The following is a 13,583-nucleotide window of genomic DNA, read 5'->3' as shown; positions in this document are numbered from 1 at the left end:
AGGCCAATGCAACCAAATCTGCAGAGACACAGCAGAGCAACTACACTGGACAGAACAAAGTGACATTTGTTGTAGGACAAAAAGTGTTCCAACAAGAGGAAAGCTGGATCCCCGCTGGACTGGTCCATGGAACATCATCAGTATCAAAGGACCTCTCACATTAGAATTACAGATGGGATCCACCAAGTGCATAGTACATGTGAACCGAGTGAGACCAATGTTAACTGGTGAAGCTGACAATTCCTTCTCTTGTGAGAACTGGTCACCTCCTTTATTTACACACTATGAGAATCTAGTCCCGACCCAAGACAATCAGACCACTCATAATGCTGAGCTAGTTTCACATTCTCAAGACATTGGAAATTCACTCCAAACTCATCGTACGGTGACTAGAAGTGGACAAGTTGTTAGACCCAGATTATTATGGAGTATCAGGAAACTTTTAAACATTGTTGCACACGCACCCAATTTGTAAGTACTGCTCATACTTTAGTTTGAAGGGGGAGGTGTGTTATAGGGTTAAATATGTTATTGATATATGCGTAATCTTGTATCTGGTGATCAACACGTGACCTCCTTCTCTCGTTCATGTGCTTGAGTTGAGAGTGTGATCTTTTGTTGTAGTTGTTCTTGTGTTATTACAGTCCCTACTATGCAGTACGATAAGTACTATTGTACTGTATGATACGGGGATTTAAATCTGGGAGAACACCGATTATTAGAAGCAGTCAATTGTTCCTTTTGTTAGAGTCTTGGTAACTTGAGCAGATATATTACATTCTTTTGCAATACCTGCTCTTGCTATTAAAATGGATGCGATACCTGGTCTATTAAATCAATGATAAATAGGCCAGGTGTTTTATATGGTCAATGTTCTGAAATTTGTGGGGCAAGCCATTTATTGTACTTAAACATATTAAGTTTAAAAAATGCCACAGTAGTATTAAAGGCATTTTTGGGCTTAACCAATACTGCAAAGGCTCCAGGAAGGTATTGTGAGTTTGGTTTTTGGGTGAATAGTTTTGGCCAGAAAAACCCAAACCCTAACATGCAGTACTTTTGTACTGTATGATATGATGAGTATTTAATTTTGCAATGGATATTACTACTGTATAGAAAATCTAACCCTGAATGCTTCCAAAAAAATACAAAGTTTAACTTTTTTTATTTAATGGAATTTTCTACTGACTGCCTGACTGACTACAAGCCAGCCAGCAAACCTGCCTGCCTTCCCGCTTGCCTTCCCGCTTGCCTGCCTGCATTGCAAGACTAGATGCTAAATGAAGCAGTGCATGGCCTCCATACAACAAACTCACTAGTGGCATGTGCCTTTTGGGGTTCTGGTGAGTGTGTACTGTCTGTGCCTTGTCCGTGCCTTGTCCTTCTTTTTATCTTCAATCAGCATCTTCATGCAACAAAACCATATTGAAGTATTAATTTTCCGTATCGACACTTTCTGTATTTAGATGCCACAAAATTATTTAAAGAGCTTACGCTACTGTATAGGTTAAAGCCAAGCCTATTTTCTTTTAAAATGTACTGGACACTTGGAAGAAACTTATAGGTTCGAGACCATGCCCATTAATAACTACAGTCAAGCGTGGAGAACACATTCTTATCTGTGTAGTGATGACCACACTCCCATATTGTGTTTATAATGATAGCATAGTGAAAATAAGGAATAGTGACTGCACCCTTTGGTACGCGGGAGGCTGACTCGAGATATTCTAATGCATCATTCACCCTAATAGAACATTCACACTTGGATGCATAGCAACAAGCACTAAACAAACTAACATATCATTTTGTTCAAATCCAAAGTAGCTGTGCTGTAATACCATCATTCATCTACTGTTATCACTTGGATCCCTAATTAATTTTCAGATTAGTATAGTTTTAGAATACTAGTCTCTGTTTCATTACAAGTATTGTATAGCCACTAGTATTTAAAAATAATAAATTTAAGAATGAAATAGGGATCTATAGAATAAAAAGTAGTGAAAAAAGAGATGAATGATGATATTACAGCATAGCTCAGTGGGACGTCCCCACTTCGGCACTGAGCAAATTACTTGCTATTGCTAATATGCATGCCAAAGTAGGGACTTTCCCACTGAGCTATTCTGTAATATCATCATTCATCTCTTGTTTCACTGCATTGATCCCTACTTCATTTTTATATTAACAATTAAAAAAAACTAGTTTGTTTAGTTGTTTGTTGTAGCACAGCTAGCTACAATATAACTTGTGACTTCTATTAGAATATCATACATGACTGTTGTATTAGAGTATATCTTGAGTCAGCCAAGGGGGGTGCAGCTAGCTAGACCAATAAGGGGTGTGGTCATCTTGTTTACTATTAAGTAAGTAGCTAGATTGCTAAGAGGTGTGGTCTTCATACTGTATCGCTATTACTTCTCCTAGATCTTTAATTAATGGGGGTGGTCATTACCCTATCACGAATGGGATACCAATCGCAAACTTGCAGATATCTATCCAATATACCATATAGCCTAAATATTTTGAGGGGGAAAATTTTAACTGAGTTTGCGGTTTTGGGGGTTATCAGCGAAAATTTTATCCTTGAAATATTTAGACCTCCATATAGTCCAGTACATGTTGGGAGTACTTGCAAATCCGTAAAAATTGGCAACATTGCTCAACCTTGAAAAAATTTCCCCTCGAAATAAATTATTTAGGCTATGTTGTATCTCTTATAGTAGCGCTGGGACTGAAGCACTTCTGAAATCCAGCTCTGAAATAGTTCGGTGGCGTCTTATTATGTTGCTGAAAGGAAGTGTTGATACAGAAAATTAACGGTTTCATGGATGAAGAAGAAGACAAGCAACCTGATTGAAAATAAAAGAAAAGACAAGGCACAGAGGGCCTCCACTTGTCGAAACCCCAAAAGGCACATCCCACTGGTGAGTTTGTTATTGTGGCGTAAAATGGTGGCCTTGCGCTGCTTCGTTTGGCCTCTAGGCTTGCGAATGTGGTCAGGCAAGCGGTGAGGTAGACTAAATTTCGAGTTTTGGCAATTTAAAAAAAAAATCTTAATCTGGTCACCAGTAAGTGTTTTATGCTGTATTTCATGTTAGATGGACTAATATTATTCGATTTTTGTCTTGTAATATTTCTGTAGAATGATTTTTAAAGGCGGCAATGTTGGCGGCGAATGTCACTTTTAGGTAATCCCTACTTAAATAGTACGTACTACTGTTCTGTTTGATAGGAAGTACTATATGCTTCAAAGTTATGGCACTTTTTTTGTTTCAGGCACTTTGATTTGTTAAGTTCATACCCAGAGTTTGGACTATGTAGGTTTAAGGATTAAAAAGTTCAGAGCTCGATCCCAGAATGGCAAGAGTGTCATATGATTCAAACTCCACTGTGTAACTTTGCTTCAATCTCCTAATGTTTACCATGCAGATTTAATGGTTAAAAGTTTTAAATGTTGTTTTGATGTGGTCAAATTTACAGTGCAGTTTTGTGTGTGCGTGTGTGTATTACAAGTAAATATTATAATTGCTTTACACTTTTAGCTCCTTGCTACACTTGTGCTCATCATCAAACAGAGTTTTTGGATAAGAGAAACTTTGATAGTCGCTTGAAGCATAGTCCATCATGTTATGATGCTAATCCACAAGTGTTCAAGTATGGAAACTGTGCAGAAGTGTTCACCACTCTGATCAACTTTCAGCATCATATCAGGGCACATGAACAAAGTGATTCCTTAAGTTTAAGGAAAATGAGAAAAGGTGCTAAGATTAAGTCACTCAAAAGGTAATGTAAGTGTAACAAGCTAGTAGGGATTATTATTATTATTATTATTGCATTTAAACCAAGAGGACAGTCACCCAAAGTGCAAATTTAATTCCTAAATTTGTACATCAAGACTCACGGTAGTAAGTCGCGCGGCCAGTAAAGCAGAAACGCGCGCCGCAGACAATAAATGACGCGACCACTACTTGAGGATTTTACAGGAACGAACGTTGTCAAATTCGGCCGTCCTGTAACTCACCAGCCACTTACGCTATCCCTCTGAAACTCTAGAGTTGAACTCATCGTATCACTAGTAACTACCACACAAGCAGTGAAGCAAATCCATGCCAATTGTTTCGTGATCGAGATTGCCGACATCAAAGGAGAAGTTTAATTTTTAATTTTTTAATTTTATTTTTTATCGCATGCGGTTAGACGCAACCGCAGGTGTATGCCTTGCGTTCCTTTGTGCATTCCAAACATTGATTGCCCTGCTATCACTTCAGTATTCACTCAATTGCCTCAAGATTCACATCATCGATTTCACCATACATGATTATCCTACAGTCGTAGTTTCAGCACTAAACAAAGTTTCAGTCATCCTCAGTCGACCTAGACCTAGAGGCCAAATACAAAACCCAGATTGTTGTTTTCGCAATACTCGCTTGGCATGTAGGGCAATGTGTCTTTAAACTGTTCTAAAAGCTTCTTTCAGATTGAAACATATGTTTTCGAGAATGGCTAGTTTGAAATTTGAATTTAGTCGCCCCCACGTAGCTAATTTGCTCTCTAAGAATTTTACTCGGAATTTAAAGAATGACGCAGAGCACAACTGCGGCCACTGGGTATTGATGAACTGGTGCTCTATGTAGTTAATCAGTGCATAAAGCCACAAAGAAGTGTGCTGCCATAGATTATAGTCCACAGATATAATTTATGGTGCTGCATACCATCGTTCGTTTTTAACAAATTTGGTCGCCCCCAACCGTGACGTAATTTGTCCCTCTAAGGGCGTGGCGTACAACTGAAGATGCATGCATCCTTATTATTGTAGTTAGAAATTAAGATAATATTTTCAAATTATGGTTATTCTTTGTTGTCAGTACATTGTGTATAGTCTATATAGACCACTAGAGCCTGAGGGATAATTACACAATTTCAAATTTACACATGTAATATGGAAATGTGTTGATCATGAATTTTGAATCAATTAAATGTTCAAAGTCTTGGAGCTTCACCCCAGCTCCTACATCTGTAACTCAGTACTGGATTTGGAGACCTCTTTGAAAATTTATAACTATACCTCTTGAAAATGATGCATTATACAGTGACTACTTGTCATATCCACAGAGTCCAGTCACTTGCAGATAAAAGGTTCGTGCTTTTTTATATAGGTGAAGGGTGGAATGGTATAGAACAGTTAGCTCATTTAGAGAGATGTATACATACAGGGACTATGGCTAAGTGATAGGTGTGACCATGGTTAAAGACAGGTTACATTCTAGTGTATGTACGTATGTACACATGATGCAGTTTACAGTCAAATGTTGTCTTTTCACATTTATAGGTCTGAACCTGATTCATTGATTCCCTATAGTTAACGACATGCACAATAACTTATACAATAGAATTATAGTAATAAATAGTTTGACTTTGGCCACCTTTCCTTTGTTCGTAGCATTGCCGTATACAGGAAAGGCGGCCAAACTCAAACTATTTATTGCTATCAGAGAATCTATACACATTATTTATTGAGAATTAAATTTGTGTGGCATTTATGAAGATGCTCACACACTTATAAACTAGCAGCACATAGTTCTCATTAACACTTTAACAATAACATTGTATTATCTGATTAGCTAATATGAATTTTACAACTTGCACACCTCGTACATGGTCGCATTATGATATCATTACTTTTTGTCGCAGTTAACTCTGCTTTACTTGGACACGCACTTTTTTATAGCTATAAGCTGTTTTTGGATGGGATATAATATATCAGGATGGCTAAAGTAGGGATTAATTAGAATGGTGATGCTTCCCTAGCACTCCCTATCTAGCTAGTTTGTAAGTTTCTTAGCAGCTTGTTTATAAAATTCCTAATTTTCCTTACACTTTTGTTAACCTTTTGTAACATAATAATTCATCATTGGTTATAACACTGCATCAAAGGAGAGAACGGTACCAGGAGTGTGAGGCTGTAATAGTCCCTATATGGAACCTTGTCTATTTAGCTAGCATTGGTTATAACACTGCATCAAAGGAGAGAACGGTACCAGGAGTGTGAGGCTGTAATGGTATGATATGCCCTATATGGAACCTTGTCTATTTAGCTAGCATTGGTTATAACACTGCATCAAAGGAGAGAATGGTGCCAGGAGTGTGAGGCTGTAATGGTATGATATGTCGCTATATGGAACCTTGTCTATTTAGCTAGCATGTGTGATGCAATACGGAAGTGAAACCTCCGTACACTGTGAAGGTCTTGCTATAGATAGGGAATATATAATCTATGGTCTTGCCTTGTGTCTTTATCTCTCGCATTGTGAGAAGAACTAAATAGCTGAGAGTTAAGCACAGCTGAGATCAATAAACTTAATTTCTCTTGCTGTCTTTCTAATGGCAGATTTGGGACAGAACGATTTTTTCCCACCTTGTATATAGACAAAGACTTCAAATGAGATGGTGGACTGGGTGTGCCCCTCCCTTTACAGCCCCTGGACTCTAGTAGCAGTAAGACCTGTTATGTACACCAGACTGTAAACTAAATTTGAAGTTAATGAAGCATCATCTTTGGTCTCGATATCCCGTTTCCATGTGACAGTGTCGTTTGACTGTCACACAGGATCACCATGGACCAAACATAGCGCAGTTTATACAACTGTGATTTATGTGCCACACAACTCTAAGATACAAAAAAAAACAAAAAAAACTTGGATCTCTTAGTTACAACTTAAAGTTACACCTTACTAGGCTTTCACTACATGTCTTATGAAACTATGTGATGTAAGCATTCCAAGTATATAATTATCCCACTAGGAGGTTAGCTTTGCATGCAGCTACACTTCTGATTCAGCCTAGTCTGCTAGCAGGTTGGTTTTGCAACTACTCACTCAGATGTTAACAGCTCCATCACGTCTTGTTTGCTGAGTTTCCAGCTTGCTCTGTAGAGTCATCATGAACAAAGATAACTTTCCCATTCTTGACTACCACAGCATTACAATCAATCACAGAACAAAAGTAAGACAACTATGACACAATCGCATCACAAATAAATCATTACACCAGAGTAGTCTCACCTGCCAGATATTTTGTGTGGGAAGCAGGAAAGACTTCTGGTCACTGTTACACACTTATTGCCGAAATACAATGAAATACAATAAATTACATCATCGTATTGTTTAGAACTATAGGTGATAAATTAATATATTTGTAGTGAACCAGATTTCTAGCTTTGTATTAGACTATGGCACGAATAGTATGCTTTAATGTAACAGGTTAGATACATGTGTGTCACCTTTGTATGCAATATGCAATAGCACATCCAAGTATTACATTACTAACTGAAGGAGCTGGTAAAAGCCATATTATTTGCATACATAATTATATCTAATCAAAAACAGCCAAGCTGTAAAAAAAGGAGTGTGGCCCTTGAAAAGGCTATGGTGAAAAAACATGTTAAATCCAAGGTGGCAGCCAAGAAATGGCTGTGATGGTAGGTTAATGGTAAAAATTTTAATAACAACAATTCAGGTGAATTTTGTGCCAATTGACCAAGCGGCACCAAATTCACCTGAAGTGTTGTTATTAAAATTTTTACCATTAACCTACCATCACAGCCATTTCTTGGCCGCCACCTTGGATTTCACATCTTTTCTCACCATAGCCTTTTCAAGGGCCACACTCCTTTTTTTACAGCTTGGCTGTTTTTGATTAGATTTCACTTTCTTTTTGTATTTGTATACCACAAAGCCGGCCTATGGCCAGCTTTGGGGCTTTTTAACCTATATATTTTTCTTTACCACATGAAAAAGAAAAAGATGAAGCAGATTTTATAAATACTTTAACTCATTCTGATTTTATCAGTAAATGTACAAATTATATATATAATGCATATATCAAGAGTTCATAATATAAAAAGAGAGCATATATTTATTACATGTCAATTAATCCCCACAGGATAATTTGCAGCTGACCTCTCTACTGGGTGACTTGAAATGTAGCTGAACTCTCTATAGGGTGATCTGCTTGTACGTAGATGAACTCTTTACAGGATTCTCTCTACAGGGTGACTTGACTCTAACTGAACTCTCTGCAGGGTTATCTGTTTGTAGTTGAATTCTCTAATAGTGATTTGTTTGCAGCTGAACTCTCTACAAGGTAACTTCTTCTAGCTGATCTGTCTACAGGGTGACTTGTTTCTAGCTGGTCTCTCTACAGGGCGATTTGTTTGTAGCTGAATTCTCTACAGGGTGATGTCTTTGCAGCTGAACTCTCTATATGGTGGTTGCTTTGTAGCTGAACTCTCTAAAAGGTGCCTTCTTCTAGCTGAACTCTCTACAGCATGATCTTTTCATAGCTGAACTCTCTACAGGATGATTTGTTTGCAGCTGAACTCTCTACATGATGATTTCTTTGTAGCTGAACTGTCTACAGGGTGATTTGTTTGTAGCTGAAATCCCTACAAGGTAACTTCTTCTAGCTGATCATTTTACAGGGCGATTTGTTTGTAGCTGAGTTCTCTACAGGGTGTTTGTTTGCAGCTGAATTCTCTACATGGTTGTTTCTTTATAGTTGAACTCTCTACAAGGTGACTTCTTCTAGCTGATCTCTGTACAGGGTGATTTGTTTGTAGTTGAACTCTCTACAGGTGATTTGTTTGTAGCTGAACTCTCTACAAGGTGATACTTCTAAGTGATCTCTCTACAGGATGACTTGTTTCTAACTGAATTCTCAACAGGTGATCTGTTCATAGCTGAACTTTCAACTGAGTGATTTGTTTGCAGCTGAACTCTCTACATGGTGGTTTCTTTGTAGCTGAACTCTCTACAAGGTAATTTCTTCTAGCTGAACTCTCTACAGGGTGACTTGTTTCTAGCTGATCTCTCTACAGGGTGATCTGTTCATAGCTGAACTTTCTACAGGGTGATTTGTTTGCAGCTGAACTCTCTACATGGTATAGTTTCTTTGTAGCTGAACTCTCTACAATGTGACTTCTTTTAGCTGAACTCTCTACAAGGTGACTTGTTTCTAGCTGATCTCTCTACAGGGTGACTTGTTTCTAGCTGATCTCTCTACAGGGTGATCTGTTCATAGCTGAACTTTCTACAGGGTGATTTGTTTGCAGCTGAACTCTCTACATGGTATAGTTTCTTTGTAGCTGAACTCTCTACAATGTGACTTCTTTTAGCTGAACTCTCTACAAGGTGACTTGTTTCTAGCTGATCTCTCTACAGGGTGACTTGTTTCTAGCTGAATTCTCTACAGGTGATTTGTTTGTAGCTGAACTCTCTACATGGTGGTTTCGTTGTAGCTGAACTCTCTACAAGGTAACTTCTTTTAGCTGGTCTTTTTACAGGGCATATTTGTTTGTAGCTGAGTTCTCTACAGGGTGATTTGTTTGCAACTGAACTCTCTACATGGGAGTTTCTTTGTAGCTGAACTCTCTACAATGTGACTTCTTCTAGCTGAACTCTATACAGGGTGACTTGTTTCTAGCTGATCTCTCTACAGGGTGACTTGTTTCTAGCTGAACTCTCTACAGGTGATTTGTTTGCAGCTGAACTCTCTGCATGGTGGTTTCTTTGTAGCTGAACTCTCTACAAGGTGACTTCTTCTAGCTGATCTTTCTACAGGATGATTTGTTTGTAGCTGACTTCTCTACAGGGTGATTTATTTGCAGCTGAACTCTCTACAAGGTGACTTCTTCTAGCTGAACTCTCTACAGAGTGATAGATTTTTTTGCAGCTGAACTCTCTACATGGTGGTTTCTTTGTAACTGAACTCTCTTCAGGGTGATTTGTTTGTAGCTGAACTCTCTACAGGATGATCTGTTCGTAGCTGAACTCCCTACAAGGTAACTTCTTCTAGCTGATCTTTCTACAGGGCGATTTGTTCGTAGCTGAATTCTCTACAGGCTGATTTGTTTGCAGCTGAACGCTCTACATGGTAGCTTCTTTGTAGCTGAACTCTCTACAATGTGACTTCTTCTAGCTGAACTCTCTACTGGGTGACTTGTTTCTAGCTGATCTCTCTACAGGGTGACTTGTTTCTAGCTGAACTCTCTACAGGGGATTTGTTTGCAGCTGAACTCTCTACATTGTGGTTTCTTTATAGTTGAACTCTCTACAAGGTGACTTCTTCTAGCTGATCTCTCTGCAGGGTGATTTGTTTGTAGCTGAACTCTCTACAGGTGATTTGTTTGTAGCTTAACTTTCTACAAGGTGATATTTCTAGCTGATCTCTCTACAGGATGACTTGTTTCTAACTGAACTCTCAACAGGGTGATCTGTTCATAGCTGAACTTTCTACTGGGTGAATAAGATTTGTTTGCAGCTTAACTCTCTACATGGTGATTTCTTTGTAGCTGAACTCTATACAAGGTAACTTCTTCTAACTGATCTTTGTACAGGGCATGTTTGTTTGTAGCTTAGTTCTCTACAGGGTGATTTGTTTGCAGCTGAACTCTCTACATGATGGTTTCTTTGTAGCTGAACTCTCTACAAGGTGACTTCTTCTAGCTGATACAGGGTGACTTGTTTCTAGATGAACTCTCTACAGGGTGACTTGCATGTAGCTGAATTGTCTATCAGATTAACTGTTTGTAGTTGAATTCCGTACGGAATATCCTGCAATGTACTATAATTCTGTAATGGAGTAAGTTATAAACGTAGCTGAATGCTCTATTAGGGTGACTGTTCTATTAGAGTATCTCGATCTCGCATTTGCTACACGTGGTTTCCTTTCGAATCATAACTCAGTGGTTTGTAATCCGATTCTTCTGTACTACTGCAAGGACTTTCTATGATGATTATTCCAGCTACACACTGATTTTCAGCTCATTGCTCTAAGCGGTTTGCCTGATAGACACGAAAACTAATAGTATTTTTATTTATAAAAATCGATTGCGTAATTTTGACACAGGTCGGATTTTCTGTCATATCCGTGATCTTTATCCCGATTCCTTTTAAACCACAAAAAGGCACTCCTACGATGGTTGCTCCATCTACATAGCAATTTTCAACTGATTCCTCAAAGGAGTTTACCCTGTAGGCGTGACAGACCTTCGACCTTATTTTACGCAAATAATCGGTCATAACTCCGTGAATGTTCATCGGATTCCTACCAAAGTTGGTACAGAGATCCGCCTTAATGAGCCCTTTAAGTGTGCCAAATTTCATCCCGATCCGAGCACGCATTCGTGTTTTATGGCGGATTTTGCAAAGTGTGCGAAATGAAGAAGTAAAAGAAGAATAAGAAGAAAAAAACGAAGAAATTAAAATGAAATTTTGTTCACTCGTATCTCGGAAATGGCTGGAGCGATTGTCTTCATATTTGGTGTGTAGACTCCCCTTGCTGGCCGGCATCTCTCTAGCAAATTTGGTTCCAATCGGATAAGGGATCACAGAGCTACATAGTTGTGAAAATTGCGTTTTCTTTCTTCCTGTTAATATACTCACGGGTGGCACGCCGGCTTCTTGGGCCGCACGACGCACTACCATGTGTCTTGATTCATGTAGAGTAATTTGTTCGAGGTTTTGATAAACTCCTCCAGATAATTTTATAAGTTAGAAACATGTCACTTGTCGTTTTCTCTTTATTACACCAATGTGTTGGTTGGTAATGCAGCAAAACAGCAAAATGTGCATTGATTTCTGAAAATAATGATTTTATAGTGTGTTGCCAATCCCTATTATAAGTCTAGTATCTATGCTAACAAAGACCACCAATGTATAAAGACCTGTTTATTTTAATGTCTACATTGCTGCTATATTGTTGTTTCAGACTGTATCCCCATAGGATGGTCTTTTTGATTATGTATAAGTACAGCCTGTATTATATTTTTGTATTTACTCGCCATGCCCACACTGGTTTTCATTTTTGGAGCCAGTCTCTGTGGTCGCATGTGACGCAGGTTTTTCAGGCATGTATTATGTTCTCATTATTAATGATGGTTATAAAAAATTATGCACCACATACAGAGATATATGTGACCGGATTTGTGAAAAGGGGTCTTCCACACACATCCAATTCTGAAGACATGGGAGACCATTAATTAGTGTTCAAGTACCTACCATATTAACCTGAATTTTTCACCAGCTATTTAGCCATGTTAGTGCTCACGTCTAACCAAATGTAAAGTTCAGATCGAATGTTATGAATTGTCAAAGTTGGTAAAATGGATTTGTGGGGAAGACCCCTTTTCGCAAATCCGGTCACATATGATACCACCATGCAAAAACAGCTTGGCTGTACAAAAATAATGTGTCCACCAGCGTTGAAATCGGGTCGGGTCATCTGGGTCATCCTGTTCAACTGGGTCACATTTTGTCCGGGTCATCCAGGTCTGACCCGGTTTACTGGTTTATAGATTATCCTGGTCTGACCCGGATTGGATCACGTGAGAAACTAAATTGCTAGTTTGGCAGCGTGGAAACTTATTAATGCTAGATGCGTAGCTCTTACGTGAGCCACGTCCACTTAACATGTTACAAACAACCCAATCTACCACGAATCATATCTTGACCGGATATTCTGTTGCTTTCATTCAGGGTAGGTATACCTGGAGGCATGATTCAGTCTTGCAAGTTTTCGTTCACAGGCTTCAAAAGCATTTACCAGAATTTTAAAACCTTTATGCTGACCTTCCAGGTGCACTATCCCCACCGAACTTTCTACCTCCCTTAGTGGGTCTTGGTTTCTAAGGATTCCATCTACCTGTTTGAGCTGACCGTTCCCACTAATACCCAGTAACACTTATTGGCTGCAAGAGCTCGGAAGGAAGATAGATATGGCTTTTTATTTTATGATCTTCAACGCGCTGGATTAGTTGTTGATCTCATTTCTATGGAGATAAGATGTCTGGGTTACTTTATGCCAGAAACACTTGCTCAAGTGGCTACTGCTTGTTGTGTGTCGAAGAAAACTGTCCGGTCACTGTTTGAGCAGGCTGCTCGTATTACCATCTCCTGCTCTTACAGAATTTTCAATTCTAGAGCTTCCCTGGAGTGGGATCCATTGGACCTCAGGACCTGAACTTTGTTACTGTGTAGTTAATTTTGTACTGTAAGTTAAGTAATGTAAGTCTTGCCAGGGCTCCTGCACTGATCACTCTTTGGCTATCAGTGTACGGTAACCCTGAGTCTAGGCCCCTGTTTGTATATTATATATTGTCTTAATAATCAATAAGACGTTTATCATCATCGCTCAGCCACGCCCATTTATTAGTAGGTGCAGTATGTAGCACTATACCGTGTCTGTTGTAGTCTGCAAGCTTATGTGGAGCCATTCCCACTAATCGATTGTTGTTGTACAAGCTGTATAGTCTAGTCTAGCAGCAGGATAAGTACTTGTGAGCCACACCCACTTTAATATATCAGGAAAGTGTAATACTAGGTATGCACGAAGCCACACCCAATTGCTGTCTGTTAACTCACAGTAGCTACGTGGAACCAAACCCACTGACTGATTAAAATTATAAACTTGATTGATGGCTTAGTTATCACATACAGTGGGTTTTGATTGCATTCGAATTTTCCGTATTCCGTATCTCTTTTGAACCCCTTTGATGTGTGACTATCCATGCATAGTGGAAAATTCGA

General features: G+C 38.8%; 1 protein-coding gene across 1 annotated transcript in view; it reads left to right on the top strand.

Annotated features, from left to right (window-relative positions):
- The window catches only part of LOC136253878 (zinc finger protein ZFP2-like), a 34,961-nt gene that overhangs the window by 13,595 nt on the left and 7,783 nt on the right, over positions 1–13,583 (top strand). The window contains exon 5 of the mRNA XM_066046539.1: positions 3,543–3,783. Within this exon, the coding sequence (XP_065902611.1) occupies positions 3,543–3,783 (241 nt within the window). The remainder of the gene's footprint in view (positions 1–3,542; positions 3,784–13,583) is intronic.

This window comes from Dysidea avara, chromosome 1 (genome assembly GCF_963678975.1).
Source record: "Dysidea avara chromosome 1, odDysAvar1.4, whole genome shotgun sequence".
Lineage (NCBI taxonomy): Eukaryota > Metazoa > Porifera > Demospongiae > Dictyoceratida > Dysideidae > Dysidea > Dysidea avara.
This window is presented reverse-complemented; position numbering and strand designations above follow the sequence as displayed.